This window comes from Euleptes europaea, chromosome 3, assembly GCF_029931775.1.
Source record: "Euleptes europaea isolate rEulEur1 chromosome 3, rEulEur1.hap1, whole genome shotgun sequence".
NCBI lineage: Eukaryota > Metazoa > Chordata > Lepidosauria > Squamata > Sphaerodactylidae > Euleptes > Euleptes europaea.
This window is the reverse complement of record NC_079314.1, coordinates 37,912,614-37,940,042: the sequence shown is the minus strand read 5'-3', so window position 1 is coordinate 37,940,042 and position 27,429 is coordinate 37,912,614. Positions and strand designations below refer to the sequence as shown.

Below are 27,429 nucleotides of genomic sequence, written 5' to 3'. Positions count from 1 at the left end.
TTATGAACACTTAGTATATCTTGCGGTTATATTTCCCAGCCTATTCCTGCCACTTGCAGTCTCGTAAGAACTACTGCAAGCAGATCATAGTAAAGGCTGCAACGGACCTTTCAGTTCAGCAACGCTAGTTTCAGAAATAACTTGCACAGGATCCCAAAGAAGCCTACATTCCAGCGAAAAGTGGGGTGGGGGGGGCACAAAATTAATAATTACCAACAAAGTAGAGTATGAGGAAAGGCTAACCACTTTGGGGCCCTTTAGTTGAGAAAAAAGATGACTGAGAGTGAACAGGGTGGGCTCACTCAAGGGCCTGATGAGCAACACTTTTGGGATGGTCAAAAAGTCCTAATGGATGTGACGACTGCTAGCTGAGGGCCTGCCTACAGATGAACTATGTGGCTGCCAGCAATCCTAGCAATGTTGAGTTTACCATGATGTACATTATTGCTTGAGTTCAACCCGGCCAATGTTAACCAGTGAAGAGGAATAAGGTTGAGGCACCTGTGAGCAGGGGAGCAGCTTGTCAGGCATCTACATGGAGTAAATGTGACAAATAGACATGAGGAGCTATTAAGATACTCTGTCTTGATACTAAATACCGGTTTGTGAAAACAAGAATTGCCTATAGGACAGCAGGCGAGAAATCTGTATGATGGGTGGTTCTTTTTTCCTCCTAGGCCCTTAATGAACTAGAAGGGGGGGCTGATAATTTTTTCCCCAAGTTAATTAATTTTAATCCCACCTGGATCAGCATGAATTCAGAAACACAGTGTGAGGTACTGGCTTCAGGGGCAGGATGTTTCATTGCAAAAACTGCTTATTAAATTAAACAAAAGAACACTTGTTTTTGTCTGTGAAATATGTTTTAGGCATACTGAATCATTCAAGGATTAAGCCATGTAATACAAAAACCTCCACTACCCTTTATTTCACACTTTAGTCTCCCCCCCCCCCAACTTCGTACGCAGGCTCAGAACTTTTCAACCCATCCCCTCCTCCTCTAGTGTGGAGCAACACAGTCATCTCCCCGCTTTACTTGATATAAACAGACCTCTTTTGTTCCCTGGAAAAAAAAGCTGGGTTGTACTTGTAAGGGTCTGCCAGTGGTTCTTTTAGGCCATTTATGCATGGCTGTTTCCTCGCCGTCATCCCACAGACTGCTTCGGGGCTTTGCTTTGATTATGCTTGCATTTTCTGACTGTCAGAGGCTGCCTTGCTCTCCCTGCACGTTTCCGTGCATTTCCCCATGTTTTCTGGATGCTGGATAAAAACAAATCCAAAAAACGCAGGAAAAACGCGTGGAAACGCGCAGGGCAAGTGAGGCGAACGCTGACAGTCAGAAAATGCAAGCATAATCAAAGCAAAGCTCCAAAGTGGTTGGCGGGGTGACTGCGAGGAAACAGCCATGCATAACTGGCCTTACTGTTCACAACAGGGAGGAGGACTTTAACGAGTGTTTTGCCTTTGCTGGAGAGCAGTGTGGTGACTAAAATCAACTGCTGTCCCTCCTCCCCACCAGCCCTGGGCATCCTCCTCACTTGAGAGGGTCTTGATATCATCTTTACCTCTGAGAAGAAGTTGAATTTTTGCAGGAAATATTTCCAGTCTACGGAGTGCTCACCACGAAGCCGCTGAAGTCTGAGGAGATGGTTGAATTGCTTCTCTGATAGCGTAAAACAGAAGTGGTGAAGCACCTGCCGGAAATCCTTGGCTAAAACTGTCCCTGTATCCTCCTTGTCGAAAGCAGAAAAGGCCTGCAAACAGCAGAAAAGAAAGGCAGCTCTAAATTGCTGGCTTTTGGGAAAGTGATTTCTCTAGCAGAGGTATTACTGAACTACGGAGACAAATGTCTAGGTAACACACATCCCTTTGCTACTGCCAATGAAGTTTCCCAGTGGATTACTGTTCAAGCATTTTTGTCAACGGAGTTTTTCCCAAGAGCTTCTGCCTCCTAGCAGGGTTCATTATCTCGAGTGTCAGGTGGGAAGGCAGTTTACAATAGGCCTCCATGGGATCGAAGGCAACCCTGAGTGTTCCAAGATGATCTGTGAGCTTCAACAGAATCACAGATGACAGGAAAGATAAGAATCTTCCTCCTGGTGAGCCAATTAGTAGGAGTGACCCTTTCCACACATTACAGGGTAGCAAACATGGCTTTGTGAATTGGCTGGGGCTGGAGTCAGTAACAGTGCTCCAACGAGTGTTTCCAAATATGGGTTTACCTTTATTAACATGCTAGATTATTATCTGCACAGTTAAAAAAAATATTTTAATACACACACACGTAAGATGTCACTTTGCTCCAAATGCAGACCACTTAACATATAGAATTAACAGGTACACAATGAATGCCCAGGGTGTATCTTATAACATGTGAGAAAAAAACTCCCCACAGAATGAACATGCAGGATGTACACTGTTCTGTTTTGTAAATGCAGGTTTCCCTCCCACACGCCAAGTGGAATGTGTCAGCTGCTTTTCTTCCTTGTGGCCATTGTGCTAGTATGCTAATGGGAGATTAACACACTAATGGGAGATTAACACACTGACACACGTGGCCATGGTACTCAGTGTGGTTAGAACTGGCTGAAGAATTTTGTCGTTATCCTGTATGGATTGATTTTGTTGCACTGATCAGGGGCCAACGTAAATTGGAAGATGCAATATTGTGTGGTTTTAAGGATTAATGGGAAGCACCCACAAATAAGCAGTTGTCTATGTAAGGGGAAATATGATTCTTTGTCAATGGAGGTGTGCAACCTTGCCCATCAAAAATATTCTCAGGTGACGGATGAACCAAAGGGCAACACACTGTATTGATAGCACTGGTTCTCGATGGTGCAGTGGACAAATTTGTGATGCTGAGCCTAAATATTAATGTGAAAACAGGTGTTGGTGAGGTCAACGGAGACATACCATTAACTTATGTAGAAAGGAAAACCGTAGTAGAGATTAGGCTGAGAGCCAGTGTGGTGTAGTGGTACCATCGAGAACCACTGCTGTCAATACAGTATGTTGTCCTTTGGTAGTTTGGAGCGGTGGACTCTAATCTGGAGAACCAAGTTTGATTCCCCACTCCTCCACATGAGCAGACTACATGACTACATGATAACTACCTTGTATAACAAATCACATGAATCTGTAACTATCTGTTTTATCTTCTTCATGGCTTCATCTATGCCGAGTTGCATGAAGCTGATGGGTGGAACAGGTGGCAGGACACGCTTTTTCTTTTTAAATGCTCCTTGATCACCAATTGCTCTTAGAAAATCAAAATATGAGAGCTTGTTGTCCTGAATGCTAATGCCCAATCTGAGGAGAAAAACAAAACAGAAGACTGGGATGTTTAAAACTCTCCCTGATAAGTCTGCTATTACTATTCATTCAATTATAAGTCTTTGTATAGATTTAGGAGTGCTACATGACTAGGTTTAAATTGACCAGACAATTCCCTGGCCAATCCACTGAGGGAGAACCCACTGATTCCCCATTCCTGCAAATGAGCGGTAGAGTCTAATCTGGAGAACCGGATTTGTTTCCCCACTTCTCCTCATGAAGCCTGTTGGGTGACCTTGGGCTAGTCACAGTTCTCTCAAAACTCTCTCAGTCTCACCTACCTCACAAGTTGCCTGTGAGGGAAGGTGATTGTTAAGCCGTTTTGGGCCTCCTTATGGTAGAGAAAAGCAGGGTATAAAAACAAACTCTTCTTTATTGGAGAAAAATATCTCAAAATGTAGTGTCAAGATAAAAGCACATGAAGTCCTGGTAAATATAAAAGCTCCCCTTCTAACAATCTCTCCTTGTTTGGCTTTCAGTATCAACCTAACCTCGGTCACTAAAAGCTGGGTCCAAAAGGAAGATTTTTTTTATCCCATCCCCAAAAATGTGTTAAATCTCCAGTAAAAGGAAGACTTTTTATATATCCTAGTCAGGTGGAGGTGGCACAAGCCTTGGACCTGACCTGGGCAAAAGTAGCATGGCAGTAGGGGTCAAGTACCCCATTCTGTGCCACCCCTGGAGGTATAAAGTGGGCTGCAGAAGCAGCACCTTTGCAGCCTGCCTTCAACCCAAGCTGGGTAGACGTAGCATGGATCTAACGTAAGAACATAAGAAAAGCCCTGCTGGATCAGACCAAGGCCCATCAAGTCCAGCAGTCTGTTCACACAGTGGTCAACCAAGTGCCTCTAGGAAGCCCCCAAACAAGACGACTGCAGCAGCACCATCCTGCCTCTGTTCCACAGCACCTAAGATAATAGGCATGCTCCTCTGATCCTGGAGAGAATAGGTATGCATCATGACTAGTATCCATTTTAACTAGCAGACATGATCTAGATATCCACACCCACTGCCTCTTCCCATATCATTGCCCTCTGCCAATTTGGTGCCCCCAAGCAACTGCTTGGGTTACTCAGTTGATAAATAAGCCCTGTAGGCAGGTTTTAGTGAGAGAAGGCAGTCCTTTAGATACCCTAATCCAAGCCCAGTTAAGGCTTTAAGAATCAAGACTAATACTTTGTGCCCAGAAATAAACAAAAAGCCAGTGTAGCTCTTAAGCATAAACATTATAAGAAGAATACTATTATAAGAAGTATATATTAACTTCCATTTTACAAGCTCAATGTAAAGGGGGTCTGTAGTCAGAATAAGGATGAGGTCTTTTTGAAGTTAGTGGGAAACATTTATTGTGCTAAGCAGGATTGCCATCTGGGAACATGGTGGGGGTGGGAACATTTGAGACTGGGAAAATGATGTTGTGTGATACCATGGCATAGCACACTGTTGCCCGCCCCATTTTTGCTCTCACCACTCAATTGACCGAGGGCAGGGGCCAGAGCAGCGGGAGGCTAGTCTAGTAAGTCTAGTGCTAAGAATTAAGGTGACACAAAGCCATAGCATTCTTGATCATTATACACTAGGGGTGTGCAAAAAAAATCTGGTAAAATTCGAGTTCGGGTTTATTGGGTCTGATTTTTTTCAGGAAACCCGAAATAAGCTGAATTCCCATACTGGTAAATATGGGAATTCGGTTTATTTTTGGGTTTCCTGAAAATATTCACCCTGGGGGGGGGGGCTTTTTTGAGGTAGAGCCCCCAAACTTGCAGGGTAGCTTGCAGCGACTCTCTTTGCAATAACCCCCAAGTTTGGTGAAGATTGGTCGGGGGGTCTGAAGTTATGGGGTCTGGAAGAGGTTGCCCCCTCCTGCCTCCATAGACATGCATTGGAAGGTAAGAGTCAGTCAGACTTTCCATTCCTTTGCAAGTCAGCTAACGCTTTTCAATGGAGAGGGGAGGGGCAACCTCTCCAGAGCCCATAACTCCAGACTCTCTGATCCAATCTTCACCAAACTTTGGGGTTCATACAAGGAGAGTCCCTGAAAGCTACCCTCAAAATATGGGACCGTTACCCCAAAAAAGTCCCCCATAGGAGTCCCTGCAAGCTACCCTGCAAGTTTGGGGGCTCTACCTCAAAAAACGTCCGCTCAGGAGCTTTGCAAAGCCTGGGGAGAACCCGAAAAAGCCAGAAAATCACCTGTTTTTTTCAGGATTGGCCAATTTGGCTTTGGATTTCCCCTCAGGTTTTGGAATTTGGTAAACCCAAACCCAAAATTTACCGAAATGGCTCTTTTTGGGGCGGGAGAGGGAAGGTCGGTTTGGGTTTTACCGAATGGGGGTTGGACTTGATGACCCTGGTGGTCCCTTCCAACTCTATGATTCTATCAATGCACAGCCCTATTATACACCCATTTTTCAATCAGATATAGGAATAATTTTGAGGTGCAGTATTTATTTCAAAATTTCTGACCTGCCCTTTCATTCTATTTAGTTTTTGCTGTCAAGTCACTGCTGACTTATGGCGACCCCTAGTGAGGTTTTCTAAGGCAAGAGACATTCAGGGGTGGTTTGCCATTGCCTGCCTCTGCGTCATGATCCTTGGTATTCCTTGGAGGTCTCCCATCTAAATTCTAGCCAGGGTCAGGGCTGAGAGTGTGTGCCTGGAGCTGGCTTCAGGATTGGAGAGATTCTAGGGTCCACCTGGAAGAGGCAACATATGCATGATGTGAATGATCTTATGTTGCCACTGAGTTTTCCCCTTGTTTTAATGGGGTCCAACATCAGCTCCCCGGAAGACTCACACAGCCTAAGTGAAGGGCTGGGATGCTTTGTTGCTCACCAAGTTCTCAAACAGCATCACAGAGGAGACTCTTACAGGTTGGCCACTTGTGTTGATAAAGTATAAGGTGAGAAATGAAGATGTGGAACAGCAAATCTCATTTCCAGTACAGAAATATCAAAACGAAGTGTCTCTTATCGGCTGGATTCTCCGTAAATCGTTTGCTGATGACTGTTTCCAAAATGACCTTTTGCCACGATATTTGTCTGCTACAATACTAATGAAATGGGGAGAGGCTTTTTGTTTTTTTAAGAAGGGAACCTTGATACAAAAAAGGCTTGGGAAAAGAAATTCAACACAGAGACGCTAATATCTGGAAACAAAATGAAACAAAAGCACAAGAGCAGTGCTTTTACATCTTGCAGCTGCAAACCAATCCCTGTATTAGCCTATGTCAAGCTGGCTCAGATGTTAGAGACTCAGTGGAAAAGGAAATAATCAACGCTTTTCAGCGGAGGAATAAATTGCCAAGTTGGTATTAAATTTTTAGTATTAAAACCAAATGCATATGCTAATCTACTCTATTATTTAAGATGAGGAGGGAGGGGAAACTTCAATTTGGAAAGGACTAGTCTGCAGAAAATTACAATGAATGGAAGTGCTTATCATTAAAAAAAGTCTTTGAGAAAACGAGCAATGCAGCAAAAATTCTCATTAGAGATTGAATTCAAGAGAGCTTCATTACTCATTTCACGGGTGGAGCTAAAAGATTCTCTCTTCCTTACAAACAGAAAAGAGTCTTCTCTGGAAGTGTAAGTCTGCTGGATCCTGCGACCTCATATAGGAAGGTAAATATAATTTACCTTTAACTAATCCCTGGGGTTCTCAGCTCTGGTTAGTTATCTTCAAGTCTGCACTCACAGAAAAAACATGGTGCCATCTTGCTATACAGGATTCAGAGATTTGTGTGCCAGTTTATGTTTGTGCGCCAGTTTAGCTACTATTGCTAAAGAATAAAAGAATCACGTTTCCCATCAGCCCAACCACAGCTGCAAAAATATTATCTTTGAAATTATTACACTTCTGTAGCATTGGTAAAATGTTTCTCTTTTTAGACTTGGCATGTTTTCTATTCTTATTGTTTGATGACCAAACAAAATTGAACTAAACTGATTCCTTATCCATTTCTTAGCTATTTTAGCTTATTATAGGTACATCAAATTAACACCGCAAGTTAAGATTTGCAAAAACTGGTATCTGATAATACTGAACCTTTCAAACCTTAAATTAAAATAGCTTTGTGGAATCTGTTATGTATTATACTTTTTGGAGAAGGTCAAGCCATTTAAAATGAACAAGCTGATCAAGTAATCCTTTGGTGAAATGCAAATGTTGACCCTGCAACCTTTCATGTATTGAAACCAACTGGACCTAGACTGTTTGATCATTTTAGGCTTGTCGTATTAGCCAAGTGATTAATTCAGGATGACTCAGATGCTTCAAGTCACATATATGATAAATTTTACTAAATTAAGACAGACCATAGAACTATGACAACCTGTATAGAAGTTCACTGTACTCCTCATATTCCAGACAAAAGTCGAAGTTTTCCAGCACCTTGCACAGGTTGCCCACTGTTATGCAGCCTTCTCTATTGCTATCCTGCTGCAAAAGGGCCTTGTGGAAATCGTGGGAGCAATCCTGGTATTTTTTCCTAAAAAAGGCCAATACTCATTTGAGATATTCTGTTAAAGAAACATTACAGTATTTAGCATTACACATTTAGAACACATTCTGGAAACCAGTTCATTAGTTTTAAGATTGGAAGTGCTGAAGCTCGGACTCTCCACTTCAAAAAATAATCCATAGCAGGGAACTCGGGAATCCAAGCAAAGAGCAAGGAAAGCTGTAGCACGTGGCGTCCAAAACCCATGCAGGCATTCGTCCCTACACACAAGGGGTTGGATCCAGACTAAACAGCAATTTCCACTGATTGCCCCTTCACCTGCAGATTCCCCCCACCCCCCGTGTCATTTTTTCCGGATCCCCTATCCTGCAGGGGTAGTATTTTATGGAGATCAATGGGATGCAGTGGTAGAGGAGAGGAAAGAAAGTTCCACTCCGCTGAGAGGAAATTTAGTCTGGATCCGACCCCGTGGTGTCTCTCTTCTCCCTCAATCTTCTGAGGGACTGCCAGTGCAATCCTATGCCGGTTGTGCCCATCTAAGACTATTGATTTGAAAGGACCAGAGCAGCAGTAACTCTGCATTAGATTGCACTGTTGTCCTGCTGACTGCTTCTGAACCATGGCTGCCTCTTCCCTTCTGCTGATTGGTCTCAGTGGGGTGTTGGAATGGTGGGCAGAGGGCTTAGTGGTGGGGCAGGCAGGCTGTGAGTAATTATATGTCACCAAGGAATCGCAGTCAGCACAGCACTATGATGATTTGCACCAGGGGCCCACAAGGTGAAGCTGGATTACTGTTGGTGGCTAACTATTATTTTTTACTGATCATCTGTAACACTCAGTCCCACCACGATATTACTCTATACTAAATGTGTTAATAAAAAGGAAACGACTTTTAGACTTGAAGAAATAACTTGCTATATTTAGAACTACTTTCACATCAAGTAACGAACATTTGAAATCATGTTTACGTTTAAGCCACAAGACTGTTTATTTTTGCTGCAACGGACTAACATTATCTACTTATCTGAAATTATTGTTTTAAAATATATTTTATATGTTTGGACTGTTTTTCCCTTTATGCTGGCTCCATTCTGTAGCTGGGGATAATAATATCGGCATAGGTTACAGGCTGTTGCAAAGATTACTGAGATGTATGCAAAGTAACATGTGCACTTGTCAAATGTTGTATAAATACTAACAGCCCATTCCTGACCTCCACGGATGAAAGACCTTTGGAGGCCAGGAAGCGGCTGCACCGGTGTTCGGGGGCCCTGCGCCGGCATTGGCATTACTTACGCCATGCTGGATGCCGGCGGGAAGGCCTGCATGCAGTCCTCGTGGCGCTGCCATGGCAGTGCCACCCAGGGACACTGGCTGGGCCTTCCGCCGGCATCCCACCGGCGTAAAGACCCATGCCGGCATGCCAAGGGGCATTCCTGGGGTGTGTCGGAGCGGAGCTGGCAGTAGGCAGATTCCTGTCCCCTTTTGGCCTGGCACGCAGGCGGGGAGAACGGCGTTGCTGCGACGGCTTTTTTGCAGCCGCAGCCTCGCTGTTCTCAATGGGGCAAAATGCCCCATTTGAAATTTTAAAAGGCTGGGAAACTGGTTTGGAGGTGGCATGGTGCCGCCTCAGCCACGACGTCCCCGACCGCCAAAAGGTGAGGAATGGGCTGCAAGTATTATTAACTCAGTTCTCACTCATCTTCCCAGGAGCTCACAGCGGCGTACACGTTTTTCCCTTCCACCATTTTACTCATAAAGCAGTTCTGTGAGTTAGGTTAGGCTGAGAGACTATGACTGCTCTAAGGAACTCAGGGAAGCAGATCGAAGCAGGGGCTTACTTGTAACCAGGAAAGCCTTTTTAGGATTACAGTTCCTGTGAACAACATGACCGAGTGGGGATTTGAATTTGCATCTGCTCAGTCCTAGTCTGGCATGCTAACCACTGCATTACACTAGCTCTCCATATATGTCAACATGCCTTTTGGTCCATAGTACCCTGTACTATACTCAGATACACATTACACTCTCACTTGCATAACTAAAATGATAACTTTTCATCCTTGGTGCTATCTTGCATATTTACCTTCTAGATCAGAATAAAAAGATAGGCAATCAAACCCTTTCTTTCTGTTTTTATTTTTAGAATAACCATTTCTTGGGCTGAGTAAATGACTGCCAAGCAGTAATTATTCAAATTTCGGCAGAAAACTGAGCACCAAGCATATGCTTTAAACTACAGATCCTGCCTGGCTACCCAATAAACAAACAAACCCATCTTGCCCTACAAATGGTTTGTATTTCTCTTGAAGTGCTGGAGAATCACTGTTCTAATGTTTCTAATTTGAGGTATTTGTTCTTCTTGAGTTAAAACAAAGGGAAAAATTATACACCCAGATCCTCTCCCCCTGCTCTTGAACATTAAGCTGTTCAAGCCCTCTTGTCAGTTGTACAGAGTTTAAAATGAACACTAATGAACATGTTTTACGAAGTGTTTAGGATTAAATTGAAAGAATAGCATAAAAGACTTTGTGCCAGGGTGTTACAAGTGATGCTGCCATAACAAAACAAGAGGTCTATGGCACTTTAAAGAATAGCAGATTTATTAAAGCAATAAGAGTTTGTGGTGCAGAGATGTATGAGCTGAAACCTCAGTCAGCTGATATATATACAGATGTAGCATTTCTAGCAATTCCTTTGTCCTGTTCTCTTTGCACATTGTTTCAAACAGCAATAACTCTTTTTCACCTTAACTATGAACTTTCCTTCTCATTTGAAAAAAATTACAAATTGGGCAATCACATGAACACATGAAGCTGCCTCATACTGAATCAGTCCCTCAGTCCATCAAAGTCAGTATTGTCTACTCAGATCGGCGGCAGCTCTCCAGAGTCACATTACCTACTTGCCTAGTCCCTTTAAGTAGAGATGCCGGGGATTGAACCTGGGACCTTCTGCATGCCAAGCAGATGCTCTACCACTGAGCTGCGGCCCCTCCTGTACAACAGTAATGAAAAAGTAATTTGTTTACTTACCTGATTTTATTTATAATCTCACCGATGTCTGTTCGTTTCCTTTCTACCTTTTTGTAATGCTTCATAAAGGGTACACAGTTGTCTTCCGTAAACTGTTTGTTGAGTCCAGTGCTAGGAGGTGTACACTGCACCCCCAATTTCTGTAGAAACTCTTGGTGAGTAACATAGCCTTTTGAGTCCACATCATACCTTTTAAAAGACATGTTTCCTTCCATCAGATATTAAGGCTCAGTGCAGTAAACCTAATTTGCTTCTTACGGATCTTGTTGCAAAAACAGTGCAACTATTATTCAGCAATGGCCAGTCTGTCTAGTCTTGTGTTCTGTTTTCAACAGTAACTGGACAGATGTTTCAGAACCTCACAGAGCATGGAAGTGATGGCATCCTTTGGAATCCTTTTAAAGAGCCACCTAAGCTAGTAGCCATCAACTGATATTGGATTGAGATGTGGTGTTTTCAGTCCTTCTGCTCAGAACAGTATTGGCTCTAGCAAGATTCAGAGAAATGTTGCTGAAACTCATATTCTTTAGGAACATATGGAATGCAGGGGCCTGTAATAGTTGGGAAACATTATAGCCCAAAATTCTTCTGCATCTCAGGTTAAATTTTTAAGCCCCTCCATTCTCCCCCCCCATTTACCTTGTTGCAGCTGGCAATATTGATGATAGTGACTAGCCAACGGGTGGGAAGACAGCCTCCCCCTCCCTCTTTCTAGCACCTCAGCCACTTTTTCAGCAGCATCTGAGGCATGCTCATAACTAGGGTTGCCAGGTCCCCCTTCACTACTGGCGGGAGGTTGTTGGGGTGGAGCCTGAGGAGGGCGAGATTTGGGGAGGGGAGGGACCTCAACGCCATACAGTCCAATTGCCAAAGTGGCCATTTTCTCCAGGGGAACTGATATCTATCGGCTGGAGATCAGTTGTAATAGCTGGGGATCTCCAGCTAGTACCTGGAGGTTGGCAACCCTACTTCCAGCACCCTGGGAAATGTCACTATCAGGGCGCCTGTGTTTCACAGGGTGCACCAAGTGTACCCACAGTACTGCCAAAGCAGCAGCCAAGACATGGGGAGAGAGGCAGTGGGGGGAGAGGCTCTCCTTTAAGTCTACTTGCGGACTAGCGAGAGGGCCATCCCAGCACTGCCTGCCACAAAATGGTAAGTGGGAGAGGAGGAAGAGTTGAATGAGGAGGGTGGGGAATAGTCCTTCTGTTATGTCAAGTTTGGAAATTGGAAAAGGCAAAAATATTTGGGTTGTTTTTAGTTTAGCTTTTCTGAACTGTCCCTGCAAGTTGGATGAAGTTGAATCTACTGCGCATGTCTTTTTCAGGTGCTCTTTCTATCAGGAAGCCCGATACAAGCTAATTTCCCCTCTCCTTAATCTGATAAAGGATAGCTCCGAGGAAGGGAGACTGAGGAGTCTCCTATGGGAAGGATCAGACCAGAGGGTGAAGCAAGTGGCTAAATTCTGTGCTGCGATATATAAGATCCGTCAAAGTTGGGGCTTGGTAATTCAGCTTAAAATGGAAAATGATTTATTAATTCGAGGTCTGTTTAAATTGTATAAACTGTCTATGAATCGTATATCCTATACTGTATATTCTCCAATTTTAATTCTGTAACTGATATGAATGTTTTTAATGGCATTTGCTGTATTAATAAATGAATCTGAATCTGAACTGATTACAATCTGAGCCCAGGAAGGAGAGGTCCTCCATCATTGTTTTTAACTTGCCACAATTTATCTACTGGAATTTGACTGTAGAAAGGTTAATTCCAGAAATACCTATCTGTCAGACCATTCACAATCAAAGAGACCCTCCTTTCCGTTATTTCTCTGAACTCCTGCTAATACTTATTTTCAAATATCTGAAAAAATGTACATACATACCCTATGGCCTCAAGCCCACTACTTGCCTAATTAGCCATCAAAGAGGTAATTACCATATATGTAAAACATGCAGTAGATAGTTTTAAATGCTATTAGAAATTGTCTTTAATTCTGGTTCACCACCTATACCCAAACAGTCCTTAAATTAAAGTAAGTAAATTCAAGTAAAAAAACCTAGAATTCTTCATTCAAAGAAAGGACTGGTTAGGTCAAGTGAATATGAGTGCATGAAGCTACCTGATACAGAGTCAAATTATAGGTTTTTTAAGGTCAGTATTGACTACTTTGGCTGGCAGCGGCTCTCCAGGGTCTTGGTGAGGTCTTTCACATCATCTAGTATCCAATCCTTTTAACCAGAGATATCAGGGCTTGAGCCTGAGAACTTCTGCACACAAAGCAGATGTTCTACCATTGAGCAATGCCCCTTTTCCTTAAATATATGAAATGCATCTCCACCACTAGTACTTTTTGGCCTGCATTGCCTCATTAAGGTTAGCAAGTTACAGTACAGCAGTAGTAAAAGTGAAAACCAAAAGGAACGGTGCTCTAAAACAATCTAGCACTGAATCTAGTAGCCCTTGGCTTCTTCTTTTTTTAATTTAAAAACTTTATTGCATACATAAAATTACATACATACATAAAATTGGGGGAAGAAAAAAACAACAAAAAATATTATTCAAAATTATATACCGTTACAGATAAAAGTAATAATAATAAAAGATAACCAATTCAGCTACACATATTAAAGCCAGCAAAAACATTACTCGTCTTCCTCTCCACGTTCTAGATGTTTGAAAGTTTTTTCCATTCTGGAGATTATTGGGATCCAGACAGCATCTAGATCTTCCATATCTTTATCATTTTATAAAAAATCAACTTAATTAATACATACATTTGTTTAATCTTATCTATCCAGTTATTTATATCCGGGAATTTTTTTCCTTTCGAATATCTTGCAAAGTTAATTCTAGCTGTTGTTATCATATGAAGGAATATGTCTCGTAGATCTTTTTGTATATCTGGTATATAATTTAGTAAAATGGTCTCAGGATTTGCCAGAATAATTATTTCGAGACTGTTAGATATAATTTGGATCACATAGTTCTTCTACAACCCCACCACATGTGTGGGAAATCGGCTTTGGCAAGGTTGCAGTACTAACAATTACTAGCATCTTTGTCAAGGCTCAGCATTTTTTGTATTCTGTTGGGAGAAAGATGCCACATAACGTATTTTTCGCTCCATAAGACGCACTTTTTTCCTCCTCAAAAGTGAGGGGAAATGTCTGTGCGTCTTATAGAGTGAATGCCGGCTGGGCGTGTGCGCGTCGGGACGCGCGAGCCGGTGTTCCCTGCCCCGACGGCCAGCTGGGAGGCGGGCGGGGCGCACAGAGCTGGCTGGGCGCATGCGAGTCGGGACGGCACGAGTCGGGATGGCACGAGCCGGCATTCCCCGCCCCGACGGCCAGCTGGGAGGCGGGCGGGGCGCACAGAGCTGGCTGGGCGCGTGCGCATCCGGACGGTGTTGGCCTTTAAACCAATATCTATATTTATCATAATCATTTAATTTATAGGTAAGCCAAGATTGTTTAGCAATCTTCTCTACAGTCATATCTGCCATAATAGATGCTAATTAGGGTTTTCCTGGTATACATTTATGCCTTATCTGATCCCATACATTTGTTGACAAGCAGAACAGCAGTGGACATGGGGGGAAACCAGATTACCCCTTCCCTATTAATCTTTGTAGGTTCCCCTCTTGTATAAACTATTATTTAAATGACACATGAGTTTCATGTGACTAATTTTCTCCAGTTATCATAACATATATATTATATATGATGATACATTACTGATACAGAGTTGTAAAAACTAGGTGGTCAAGTAATTATGGGGATCAAGTATAATTCATGAGATGCCTTCAGCTTAGGAGATCATAGGATCTACAACTGAGTTGTGATTGCAGTGTTTGTATCAGAGGAACTTGATTAATGGTCCAATTTCTAGCACAATTCCTCTGTTAAAGCAATGGAAGACACAACACTGTATAGGGAATCTTTGGAAAGTAGGAATAATGAGGATGTGAATCTAGAATTAGATAAAAATCATGTAAACATGACTATTTTCACATATCATTCGTGTTAGTATTTTTTTAGTCTGAAATCAGTGATTAAGCATTATAGTGAACAGACCCTGGTATTAAAACCTTCAATTTTAGCATCCGGCTCCACCATCTACAGCAGGGGTGGGGAACCTTTTTCCTGCCAAGGGCCATTCGCACATTTATAACATCTTTCGGGGGCCATACCAGGTGTAGATATCCTGGTGGGGGGGGAGAGGCTAGGGTTGCCAGGTCTCCAGCCACCACCTGGAGGTTGGCAACCCCAGGGGAGGCCACCCAGAGAAGGCCTGCAGGGCGCCCCCCCTCCCCCCTCCCAGGTGGGAGGGCAGCCAGCGGTGGGCCCCAGAAACGATTGGCAAGGGAGGAAGGGAGGAAGGAAAACAGAGAAAGAGGAAAAGGGAGGGAGGGAGAAAGAGAGAGAAAGGGAGAAAGAAATGGAGAGAGGGGGAGAAAGAAAGAAAAGGACAGAGGGAAAGAAAAAAAAGGACGGAGACAAAGAAAGAGACAGAAAAAGAGGGAGGAAGAGAGGGAGAGAAAGGAGAGTGACAGAAAAAGAGGAAGAGAGAAAAGCCTCCCCCCCACACACACACCTGCGCATGCCGGCCTGCGCGACCGGGCCCCAGCCACCCCACCTCCCCCACCCACCCACACACACCCGGCGGCGCATGGAGCACCAAGCAACAGGGCCCCAGTCTTCGTGCACTCCCCCCCAGAGTCCATAAAAGCCCTCCCCAAGCCCAATTGGTTCTGCATTCATGCTCTGCCGCCGGGAGCCGCCAGCCTCTCCCCCCCCCTGCTCAACAGTCGACAGGCAGCGAGAGGGGCTTACAACGTGCCGCAGCGTTCCTGCACGCCGCAGCTGTAGGGGGCAGCCTTGGGGGAAGAGTCCCTCCCCCTCCCCTCTCGCCGACCAACAACCAACAGTCAGTGAGAGGAGGTCCAAAGGGCGCTACAAGGGCGCTGTAAGCCATGGCCCCAGGAACACCCTCGGGGAGGGCCACCCTGCACCCCGCCTCATCGGCAGGGTTCCCGGAGCTCCCGAGGGCCACAAAAAATGTCCTCGGGGGCCGCATACGGCCCCCGGGCCTGAGGTTCCCCACTCCTGATCTACAGGTAAAGCTAACTTTTTAAAAATGCGTACTACTGCAACGGTCTTACCTTGCCCAGAGTTTATCATATTCTTTTGGATTTAAGGGAATGGCACCTCTGTACAGGACATCTTTCAGATCCTTTTTCAGAACAATGTTATTTCCATCACTATCATATTCACGGAAAAACTAAAACGTGAGATGCCATTAATAGCAAGGGTTAATTTTTTCCATACTTTCTCCATAGTCATAAGGAATTACATTACATACTTGGGACTTCCAAAGAATTACAAAATGCATGCATCTTTAGTGGAACTATTTATTACATTTATAAAAGCTGAAAAGCACTGAGGCCTCAATCCTGCCTAGATCTTCATGGGTGCAAGGGAGGTGATTTTTGCCAACCCCCCATGGGAGACCTCCAATTCCTTCACTAAGATATTTCCAAGTGTCCCCTGCCTCCTAGGAGCAGTGTTTTTTGGGAGTGTTTTGGGCAGCTGTGGGATGCAAGAATCGACGAAAATCCCCAGAGAAATCTAGGCAGCATCCAAGCCAGGGGCTTGAAGAGGGAGCTGTGTACAGTGTTGTTAAGCTTATCATAAGCTTTCACTATTAATGAATTATTTGTTTATTGTAGCTAAATCGCTGTTCTAAAAACATATAATCAAAGATAATGTGAAGTTATCAAACCTGTTTTAAACAAGGATATATATATATAAATTGAGCTTACCATGGCTAGGTCATTCCATCTGCTTTGTGCTTTGATACTAAGATAGTGATGAGCTTGTTCACAAGCTAGATCCACATCGGCAGTTATCTGTTTAGATCTCAGAGAAAAAGAAAAAGTATTATGTTAACTATGATTTACTTTATTATCCCCCAAAGTTTGTTTATTTGGATCATTGATTTTATTTTATAGTTTCTTCAGATAGTCTTAAAGATTCTTATCCCAAGTATTTGCATACCAATGAATTTCATGTACAGTACATATTGTTATAGTTCTCCAACTGCACTCAGTTCGGGATGACACTTAAAAAAGTTCTCTTAATCCCTGTTATAATTTGTGGATGCTTAACTGCTGCTGAGATTTGAGGGGGAAAGATTTATAAATCAAAGCAAAAACATAAAAGACAAAGTGTTGATAAGCTCTGAATGAGAAACAGAGAACTGTTCCATTGTGAGCGCAAATTAAAGCTACTATGAAGAAGCTGGAATGAAATTCTACAGGTTGGACCCAGTCAGCTTTCCCACTCAATCTCACCTAATTCCTCTCCTTAGACTCCCCATTTTACATGACTTTTGTCCATGTGGTTTCGTGATCCCCAGAATAGGTTTTTGGTGGTCAAAAAGGACCACCTCCTTCCTTTTCAGCAGTGATAACCTGGTTGGATCAAACCATAAGGATGCAAATCCACTAGAACTCAGGACCAAACAAGATATGATACGAAGGAAGAAAAGCACCTGAGAAAGATGGCTGTGAGTGGACAGATGACCAGAGGGAAATGGAAAAGGTTAAGCGATCCCTTCTCTTGCCCTCCTACTGCTACTTTTCCACTCCCAATAACAGCTTCCCAACACATTTCCATTAAAAAAAAAACTAGACATGAGACACTATAGCATGTCAAATTTATTTTGGCCATTACTCCCAAGTAAACTGCCATAGACATAATTGAAAGCAACACAATAGCATTTAGTTGTATGAAGTTTCTTTGATTTCAGTAGGACTGATAGCTATTCTACCTATGACACCGGATCTACTGGTAGACAGAGACTGTAGAAGTCTGGGCTGTACCACTTCAGGAGGCAACAGGAGTCATATTTTTGATTCGGTAGCACACCTCTCTCCATTATCCCTCGTTCTAGCTCACCTGAGGATTTGCTTCTTCCAAAATACTTTTGCATTATATTTTAACAAGCCAAATCACTGTCTGGAAAAAATTACCTCCTTGAATCCCTCTCCCCCAATCCTACAACCTCTTGAGCAGCTCATTTCTCTGTCTCCTGTTTTCCTTTAAGTGGCTCTCAGCTGCTCTCAAAATCCGAGGCCTCCTGGAATCCTCATGACCCCCTTTGGTTTACAAAATTGTATTTTTGTAGAATCACAGAATCATAGAATTGCAAGGGTCCATATAGGCCATCTAGTCCAATCCCCTGCTCAATGTAGGATCAGCCTAAAATATCCCTGACAAGTGTTCGTCCAGCTGCTGCTTGAAGATTGCCAGTGAAGGGGAGCTCACCACCACCTTAGGCAGCCAATTCCACTGCTGAACTACTCTCACTGTAAAAAAATGAATTCCTAATTTTCAGATAGTACCTTTCCAGTCATAATTTATACCCATTATTGCGAGTTCCATCCTTTGCTGCCACAGGAACAGCTCCCTGCCCTCCTCTAAGTGACAGCCTTTCAAATACTTAAAGAGAGCTATCATGTCTCCCCTCAACCTCTTCTCCAGACTGAACATTCCTAAATCCCTCAGTTTTTCATCATAGGGCTTGGTCTCCAGGCCCCTAATTATCCGTTACTCTCCTCTGCCTCTGCTGTATTCTGTCCACATCCTGTTTGAAGTGAGGCCTCCAGAACTGCACACAGTACTCCAGGCGCAGCCTGACCAATGTGGTGTACAGAGAGATTATGACATCATGTGATTGGATGTTATGCCTCTGTTGATACACCCCAAGACAACATTAGCCTTTTTTGCTGCTCCATCACACTGACTGCTCATGTTTAGCTTACAGTCCACCCATACCTCAAGATCTTGTTCACACACACTGCTACCCAGACATGTATCCCTTATTTGGTATGTGTGCTTCTCATTTTTGTTACCCAGATATAGAACTCTGCACTTGTCTTTGTTGAATTGCATCTTGTTCACATCCACTGACTTTTCCAGTGTGTTCAGATCTCATTCGATCCTATCCCTATCTTCTGGGATGTTCACTACTCCTCCCAATTTGGTGTCAACTGCAAATTTAATGAGTAGTCCCTCCAACCCCTCATCCAGATCAATTATAATTAAAAAAAAAATACCAGGCGCAGAACCGAGTCCTGTGGTCCCCTACTGGAAATTCCTTCTCGTTTCACAGTCTTAGGAATGGTATCCAAACTACAGAGCTGTAATGCTTGTATAGCCACATGCTCAGCCCACATTTATTTCACTAGGGCCAATGGCTATAATTGGGGATGGGGATTCCAATCCTTGTAACACTACTACTATAGTTTAGTGAACAGCTCCCAAAGACTACAGGAACTACAGAGGTAATGCAGCTCTCTTTAAAATGTGTTGATCGAAAAATGGAGATATGGTCCATGGCCACTGAAACAAATTAGTCTCATCATAGTAATCCAAGGAAGGTATTTTATTTTAATTTTATTTTAATTTAAAATGTTTCTCTCCTGCTTTTCAGTTCGATGACTTACAAGGCAGCCTACAAAAAATAGCTATGGAAAGACTTCAATTTAAGCCCATGAATAAGCCTGAAGAAACTAAAATAAGTGGATACATTGTCAAATACGTAAAAAAAACAGATAGGGTGTGGGATTTTCTTCACACTATTGAATAGTAAATAAGATCAAAAATTTTTTATAATGGTGTATTCTATAAGTCATAGCTTCCACCCTATATTATCTAAATAATACCTACAATGTAAATCTTACTTGTTAGATGGGGCTAGCCAAGGGCGTGTCTCTTTATTTGCATGTTCTTGGAACAAGTGAAGGAATTCTGGGTAGTTTAATGTAGATGTCACATTCATACCCAAGAGACCAAGCAGACGTGTATATTCTTCATCTGTTATGCTAATAAAAAGGGTATCCAGGAGGCTTCGGAAATCCAGCATGTTGACTATACCATGATGGCTTCTGTCTGTTTTACGGAAGGCAATGTATGGGTCCTAAACAGGAAAATATTCAGTTTAATGTCAACAGTTGACCATTTTCCTGTTAAATCAAATATACAGCCGAGAGTATTTTTTTTTAATGAATCACCATTCCAAATCTTTTGCATAAGGGGTAAAATGTGGAAGACAGTTTCAAAACAGATCATCTACAAAAAAAATGCTAATTTTTTTCCTTGAAAGTCTCCAAGACATGGTAGGAAAACATCCATCTGGAATGCTTTACAAATGGATTGTTCTGCTGCAGGTCATATTCATTGACTAGAAAACCTGTCTCTAGGTTTCCTTGATTTGAGCACATCAAAAATGCGTTGTTGTTGTTTTTTGCTGTCAAGTCACACCCACCTTATGGTTTTCAAGGCAAGAGACATTGCCTCCCTCTGCATGTGCCCTGGTGACCATGCTGTCACTACCAGTAAACCCCCTCTCCTCTGCAGTGGGCAGGGATGCACAGCAGGATGAGGGGGGTGTTCGAGCTTCAGTGGAGCCAAGGAGGGAGCTGCCAGTAAGGGCCCAGGGCACAGGCACCACATTCCACCCTACACACACCCCACCCCCTCACAGCCTGGAGACCGAGAGGGAAGAGAAGGATGCTCTGGCTTGGGGTCAGCAATACTGGGATGAGCTTGCAGAGGACCAGCACTGGGGGCATGGATGAGTGGCTGGGGAGCATTGAAGGGCTGCTGTTGAACCTGGAAGCGGAACTCCACGGTCTCACTGTCAGGCCTGCTCCGGCCCCAGCTGGTGAGTGTCCTGCATTGCCATCAAGTGCAGGGGCAGCCTACATGCCAACTTCACCAGTGTGGTTGAGGACAGGGAGCCGCACACGGCGCTAGGCACCTCAGAGCCATGCCTTGCCCAGTGTGGCTGGCCCTGTGCCATCTAGACTGAGTCCAGTTGGGCTTGGTTGCATGATTGTGCTTGGGACTGCAGCATCTGAGGACATGGCTCCTTTCCCCATCCATGTTTATACCATTTCCTGGGGTTGCGTATACTGTGCCTATGGAGTGTGTGTGTTGGCTGGAGGTTGATCTGCCACTGCAGCACCCTGCCCCACCAGACAACACTGCACACACGTCCAAGGGCTGGGGCCCTCCCCCTGCTGGGCAATGATTGGTTGCTTTCCCCCATTCCATCTCGGCCACACTGTCGAGCCCTTGTGACATCTGTCATCTACAATGGCGCAGTTGCTAAGATCGCTGGAAGCGTTTCCCCACTTAAGGCTATGTGGGTGCTTCTGGCTGCTAGCCATCCCTTTCTGAGTCCCCCAGGGGCTGACTAGTGGCTCGGCTGTTGCCCTGGCAGCTAGCCACCACCACCACAGCAGCCATCAGGATTTGGCTGTAACAGCCTGACAACAGTCTCTGCTATACAGCTTGACTCTGCTTGTACAGAATATCAAACACTCCCCTCTGCAAAACGGAAAAGCCTGAAGTGCAGACTGGCCCATTCTCATTCCCCCCAAAACATATAGTTCTCCTCTAACACTGATCTAAATATGGGGCCTACCTGGAGAGGGGTGGGGGAGAGGGAGAGAGAGTCCGGATTGGCATTTGCTGCATGAGCATCCAAAGAGGTGATGTGAGGGAACTTTTGTATTGTTAAGTTTAACTTAGTGATATTGTTTTTCTTGTTTGTTTCCTTAGATTTATGTAGCTAGTAGGCATGATAGTCAATCCCCCTTGTTGTGTGCTCTAGTTTTGTAAAACAGGGTTGCACTTATCAGTAACTGTTATTCATCGAGTGGTCTTCTGTGTAGGCACTCACGGGACTGTGCTTGCACAGGCCAGTCGCAGAGAACATTTCTGAAGCCTCCTAGCTCTTTCTTCTAGTCGCAGAGAACATTTCTGAAGCCTCCTAGCTCTTTCTTCTAGTCGCAGAGAACATTTCTGAAGCCTCCTAGCTCTTTCTAGAAAGTTTGGAGTTCTCCCTGCTTGCCTCCAATGTTTCCCCACCCAAACCAGCATGTGATGGAGGTGGGGAGAGCAATCCCTCCATCGGTCCTCCCTTCATTGCTATGGGGAAGGACCCATACAGTAGAGGTTCCCACAGCGGGGAAAGGAGGATGTGTGCCTGCACAGAAGACCACTTGATGAACAATGCCTGCCACTCTGATTTCCAAGCCCAGCCCCTGAGGGGCCTGGAAAGGCACTGCTGTGGCCGGCAGGGGTCTGGGCAAGTCTCGGCCAGCATCAGTTCCAGAAACTTAGAATGTGAATCAATAATAAAAAGCCGAATGTGATTACCCCGTATTCTTCCACCAGTTTATCACTAAACTGGCTAAGGCACTCTTCAGCTGAAACAAAGTGACACTTGCTGATGTTTATTTGCTGTTGTGTACCGTGTCCACGTCCAGTCAGTCTGGAATCTAAAATAGTTACATTAGAATAAAACATCCAATGATCTCCAGTCTGTTATATAAAGTAGACTGGTACCGGTCATCAATCTAGTTATTTATCAAGAAAATGGATACTTAAATGAAGAAGAAAAAGAGTTGGTTTTTATATGCCGACTTTCTCCACCACTTAAGGCAGAATCAAACCGGCTTACAATCACCTTTCCTTCCCCTCCCCACAACAGACACCCTGTGAGGTAGGTGGGGCTGAGAGAGCTTTAAGACAGCTGTGACAAGCCAAATGTCACCCAGCTGGCTTCATGTGTAGGAGTGGGGAAACCAACCCAGTTCACCTAATTATTGGCTGCTGCCCATGTGGAGGAGTGGGAAATCAAACCCGGATCTCCAATTTAGAGACCACCTCAGGTTTCACATGTTGCAAACTGTCACAATAACTGGACTACAAAAGAATGTAATCTAAATCACGGCATTAAGCCATGGATTTGCTGCTCCTATTCAGGATCCATAAATCATTATGCTTTAGTGAATATAATTAATACTTGAATCTAACTTCCTTGCTTCACATCGGGCAGGAAAGAGGAACAGTGACCACTGTGGCATAAGGCACCTCGTCCTTGACATAGCCAGCAACTGTAGCATCAAGATTTTGGGGAAATAGCCATGACTTGCCTATCCAGGAAAACCTGTTTTTGCCCTACAAGGAATCATAGTCATTCACAAATTGATTCCTAAAACCTGATGATACTCGCAGGCAACCAGGAGGAGGGAGTATATTGAGCAACACCAATGGCATCTACTCCTCAGTGCAGCACAAGGCAGTTAAGCAAGTCATTGGCTGGCTGACCACCGCAAGCCTCATCTTCTCTTTCTGTTTATCCAGACCCTGATTTGAGAGACTTTGCTCCCTCCTTGGGATTCCAGGAGCAGAGAAGGACTTGGACATTTATTTACTTATTTACTATATTTACTTCGTTTGTACCCCACCTTTCCCCCAAACAGGGACCCACAGTGGCTTACACTGTTCTCCTTGCTTTCGTTTTATCCTTACAACAATCATGTGAGGTAGGTTAGGCTGAGAGAGTATGACCAGCCCAAGGTTATAGAGCGAGCTTCCATAACACAAGAGGGGGTTCAAACCCAAGTCTTCCAGATACTAGTCCAACACTCTGAACCACTACACCATGCTGAACATGGACAGTAATTGTTATAAATTAACTGGACTGGTGAAAGAGTGCAAATGACATTATTTTGTTCTAGAGTTAGAAATAAATTCCTTTATCTTCTATATGATCATTGCCCTTCACCAAGGTACCGTATCAATAAAGATAACAGAAATATCATTATATAATTTATAGTATCATAGATTAACAGCAAAGAATTAGAACATTTGTAAAGTTTAAGCTTGCTTGTTATAAAATAGGAATGACGTGGTTGTCACCACTTGTGGGCCCAAGCTAAGATTGCACCAGAGAAGCTTACCATGCATGATAGCCCCAGAGAAGCTTACCGAATGTATGGGTTGCTTCCTACATCACTGTTGCTGATATTCTTTTGGGAAATAATTGTATCTTTGGCATCTCCCACATGATCTCAATGTTTTTCCATGTTACAGAGTGGTTGGGAGGAAACCATACCCTAGCCACTGTCCCTTGGATAAAAACTGCTTCTTTAGGTCATTGTTATGATGTTTTGACACATGGCATTTTATACAATAAGTTTACACCTGGTCTCAGACTGACCTCTATTTTAGCACAAATTCAATCTGCAAAACACACACTAATAAAGCAAGGCTTATAGAACTGAAAGAGAGAAAACTCAGTTGTTCCAGGATGAATGTGTTAAACTGTCTGTATTTATGCAATTACCTTCAAATATTGCCACAAAATCAAGATAACTCAGCCCTCCATTTGGGAATCCTATTTTCTCTATGAGTAGATTAAACTGATCATCTTCCAAGGGCATACAAATATCTTCCAATAACTTCAAGAAAATAAAAACAACAAGATATTTCTTAATATTGGATATGAGACAAATGTGTAGCTTTAAACAATTTAATAGAAAAAAATTGTCTTTAACTCTTTCCTATTGAAATCAGTTGGGAGTTAACTGTGGTTATTTTGGCTGGGTCAAGCTCAAAGTTTTTGTATATGAACTTTTGAACTTAGAATATACAGTTTCAATATTGTTACTGAAATCTGACAAATTTAGCTAAGATGTTAAATCATAGGTGTGTCACCAAAAATTAAGTCTTCTCTAGGGCAGTGCATATTGGGTTTGCCGACCCGAAAATAAACCCAAAAAATGGTATTTAAGATTTAACTGGGTTTATTTGGGGCTGAATATTGAAATAGAAAATAAAGCCTAAGCCGGATAGCCGAATGCCGAATCAGCTGAATAGGTATTTGTTCTTCAGCTTTCCCAAGGTTTTTCTCTATGGGAATTTTTTAGGAGCCCTGGGGGGCATTTTTAAAGATAGAAGTATCAAATTTTCAGGGTAGCTGCAAGGGACCCTCCTTGCATGAATTCCAAAGTTTGGTAAAGTTTGGGTCCGCGGGTCCGCTTTTATGGGCCCCTGAAGGGGTCGCCTCCTTCTCCATAGAAAAGCATTGTGAAAGTCACCTATTTGTCTCTATGCTTTGCCTCTGACTTCAACTTGTTTGTAGACAGCTCAGACGGGCTGTGATGGGCAAGTGGAATGGAGTCACATCAGCTGGATGGAACAGATGTTTCCAATTGGGGAGCCAACAGAACCAAAGCAGCTCGAACCAGGCAAGGGGTGCCCTTGTTGGAACTAGATGGAGTGTCTGCAGCTGCCAAATCTTTCTCCCGTAGAGCTGTTTTGAAACAAGAGGCTCTGTTGGAATGCACTTTTGGAGTGAACAGAGTACAATATTGTCTGATTGTACATCACAGAGTACAATATTGCCTGATTCCCCAAGGCAAAGGAGGCACAACGTATGACCGTTTGTCATTTTGTGACATCTTAGTGCTGTAATTACAGCACTTTTTCAGTAGGGCCTGCTGGGCTATGATAGTCAAGCAGGAACCAAAGGAATCAATAAAGAAAGCCTTCTCCAGATTGGCAGGGCTGAGGAGAAAGGAGAAGAACAGAGGTCCTCTGTCCATGGGTGGCAAAGAGAGAATTGAGGGGATGAACATTCCTCCCAGTCACATGTTGGTTTTTGCCAGGAAGAAGTTGAAGGGAGGGGGAGAACTCCTCCACTTCGAGAAAGTTTTCAATTTTTTTCTGGCACCTAGTGGTGTGCCTACACAGTATCCATTGTGGGATTGTATAGAAGCTATGATGATAAACAGGAGATGCCTCCACAAAGAAGTACACATCATTTTGGAGGAGAAAGTCGAAATAAAATTGAAAACCACCTTGCGGAAATCAGTTTTACTCAATTTTCCACCAGCTTGCTTCTTATAGGAAAGGAAACAGTCTCTGAGGCCAGCGTCCCGATGCAGGATACCATCCCTTAGTCTTTCAATTACTGCATCAACAGCACTGTTCCTGGTGTTTTCGTTAGTACAATCTTCAATCTGTTTCGTTCTAAAAGTGGAAGATTGGAACAAAAACAAGAATCTTAAATATAGCCCCACAAAATATCTGATTAAACATTAATCATCTATATTGTCGCAGTTACAGAGAATATTTCCACATCAGAGATTTTTACATAACTGTGACAATTGTTAAGAAAGCTATAATTACTAGCTCTTCAGATTTCAAGGTTTATGCCATGTGGTCAGTTTTAAAACCGAATTGTTGTTGAGACAAGTATTACACCATGGGTGTCAAACATAAGGCCCGTGGGCCGGATCCAACCCCTTGAGAGCTCTTTTCTGGCCTGCAAGCCAGGCAAGGCAGCAACCCCCTCCAGTCTCCATCTGGGCTGGCAAGGCATGGCTTGGCCCCCAGCAAGTGACATTTATGTCATATCTGGCCCTTGTAACAAATGAGGTTGACACCCCTGTATTAAACTGACAGAGGGAGTCTACCCCCACCTCCTGGCACACGTTCTGTGGCATAGACTGATGCAGAATGCCTCCTCCTCCTCCTCCTGGGCAGGACCACTGCCACTTGCCTGTCTCATTTCCTTCCCCAGCCTCCCCCCCAGGGTAGGAAAGGAGAAAGAAGCAGCAGAGGGGCCACCACGGCAGCTTTCTCCTCTCCTAGGGCGGAGGCACAACAGATGTCTTATTGCCCACCTGGCTTCTTCTGTGGTTGGGCAGTGTCTTTTCAACTGATAGACATCTGGTGAAAGCGACATCAGGAGGCGGGCGGGGAGCGCTTAATTTAGATCCATGCTGCCAAGCCTGGCAGCATGGATCTATTTGAAGCACTCCCCACCTGCCTTCTTGGGACTCCCGGGGAGGCGCGGGGGTGGAGGCTTCTTTAAGATCCACGCTTTGGCAGCATGGATTTTAAGGAAGCTCTCCCCTCCTGGGTGGGAAATGGCTGAATCCCGAATAAGCCGAATATTTCCAGCTTATTCAAAAATCAGCTATTTCGGCATGGATTTTCCCACCGGTTTTTTGCATTCGGTAAAAGCCAAACCAGGAAAAGCCGTAATGGCATTTCCCCGGCTTTTTTCTGGTTCAGGTTTTACCAAATGCACAGCCCTAGTGAGCGGTACCAACCCCCCAGGTCCAAGGCACTCCACTCCTACCTGTGGCAGAGAGGAAGAGGTTGCACCACCAGTTACTACTGTCCCTCTAGAGAGCTTGATTCAAGTCCAGTAGCACCTTAGAGATCAACATGATTTTCAGGGTATAAGCTTTTGAGAGTAAAAGTGCCCTTCATCAGATAGCTTTGACTCTCAAAAGCTTATACCCCAAAAATCTTGTTGGTCTTTTAAAGTGCTACTGGACTCAAGTCTAGTTGTTCTGCTGCAGACCAACACAGCTATCCTCTGAAACCATCTTTAGTGGGTTTAAACACCCAGCAGCTAGGCTCCTAGGGTTTCTTGGCTGAGGCAGAGATAGCCCTTCTGTGGCTGTCCCACTGCTGACTCCCCCATGGGTGGATGGAGAATGTCTTCCCGTAGAGATGGTTGTTTCCCCTAACTACGGGGCATAGATGAAGCCACTAAGTCCCCCCTCCCACTAAGATAGGGAAGGGAGTGGGGGGGAAAGAAGGGGGAAAGGCTGTGGCTGGAAATGCTGGAGAATATGGAGGCTCCTTTTCAGACAAAACATCTGAGGAACTTTCAAGAAAAAATGAAAAATTTAAATGAAGCTAGGGAAAG

The 27,429-nt window shown here is 43.8% G+C and overlaps 1 protein-coding gene across 1 annotated transcript in view; it reads right to left on the bottom strand.

Moving 5' to 3' along the window:
• Nucleotides 1-27,429, bottom strand: part of EFCAB6 (EF-hand calcium binding domain 6) — a 98,385-nt gene that overhangs the window by 25,734 nt on the left and 45,222 nt on the right. The window contains exons 15-24 of the mRNA XM_056847244.1: nt 25,562-25,733; nt 24,046-24,160; nt 22,071-22,192; nt 19,586-19,821; nt 16,661-16,757; nt 16,001-16,119; nt 10,834-11,022; nt 7,670-7,825; nt 3,117-3,312; nt 1,566-1,754 (exon numbers count right to left, since the gene is read on the bottom strand). Coding sequence (XP_056703222.1) covers nt 1,566-1,754; nt 3,117-3,312; nt 7,670-7,825; nt 10,834-11,022; nt 16,001-16,119; nt 16,661-16,757; nt 19,586-19,821; nt 22,071-22,192; nt 24,046-24,160; nt 25,562-25,733 — 1,591 coding nt within the window. The remainder of the gene's footprint in view (nt 1-1,565; nt 1,755-3,116; nt 3,313-7,669; nt 7,826-10,833; nt 11,023-16,000; nt 16,120-16,660; nt 16,758-19,585; nt 19,822-22,070; nt 22,193-24,045; nt 24,161-25,561; nt 25,734-27,429) is intronic.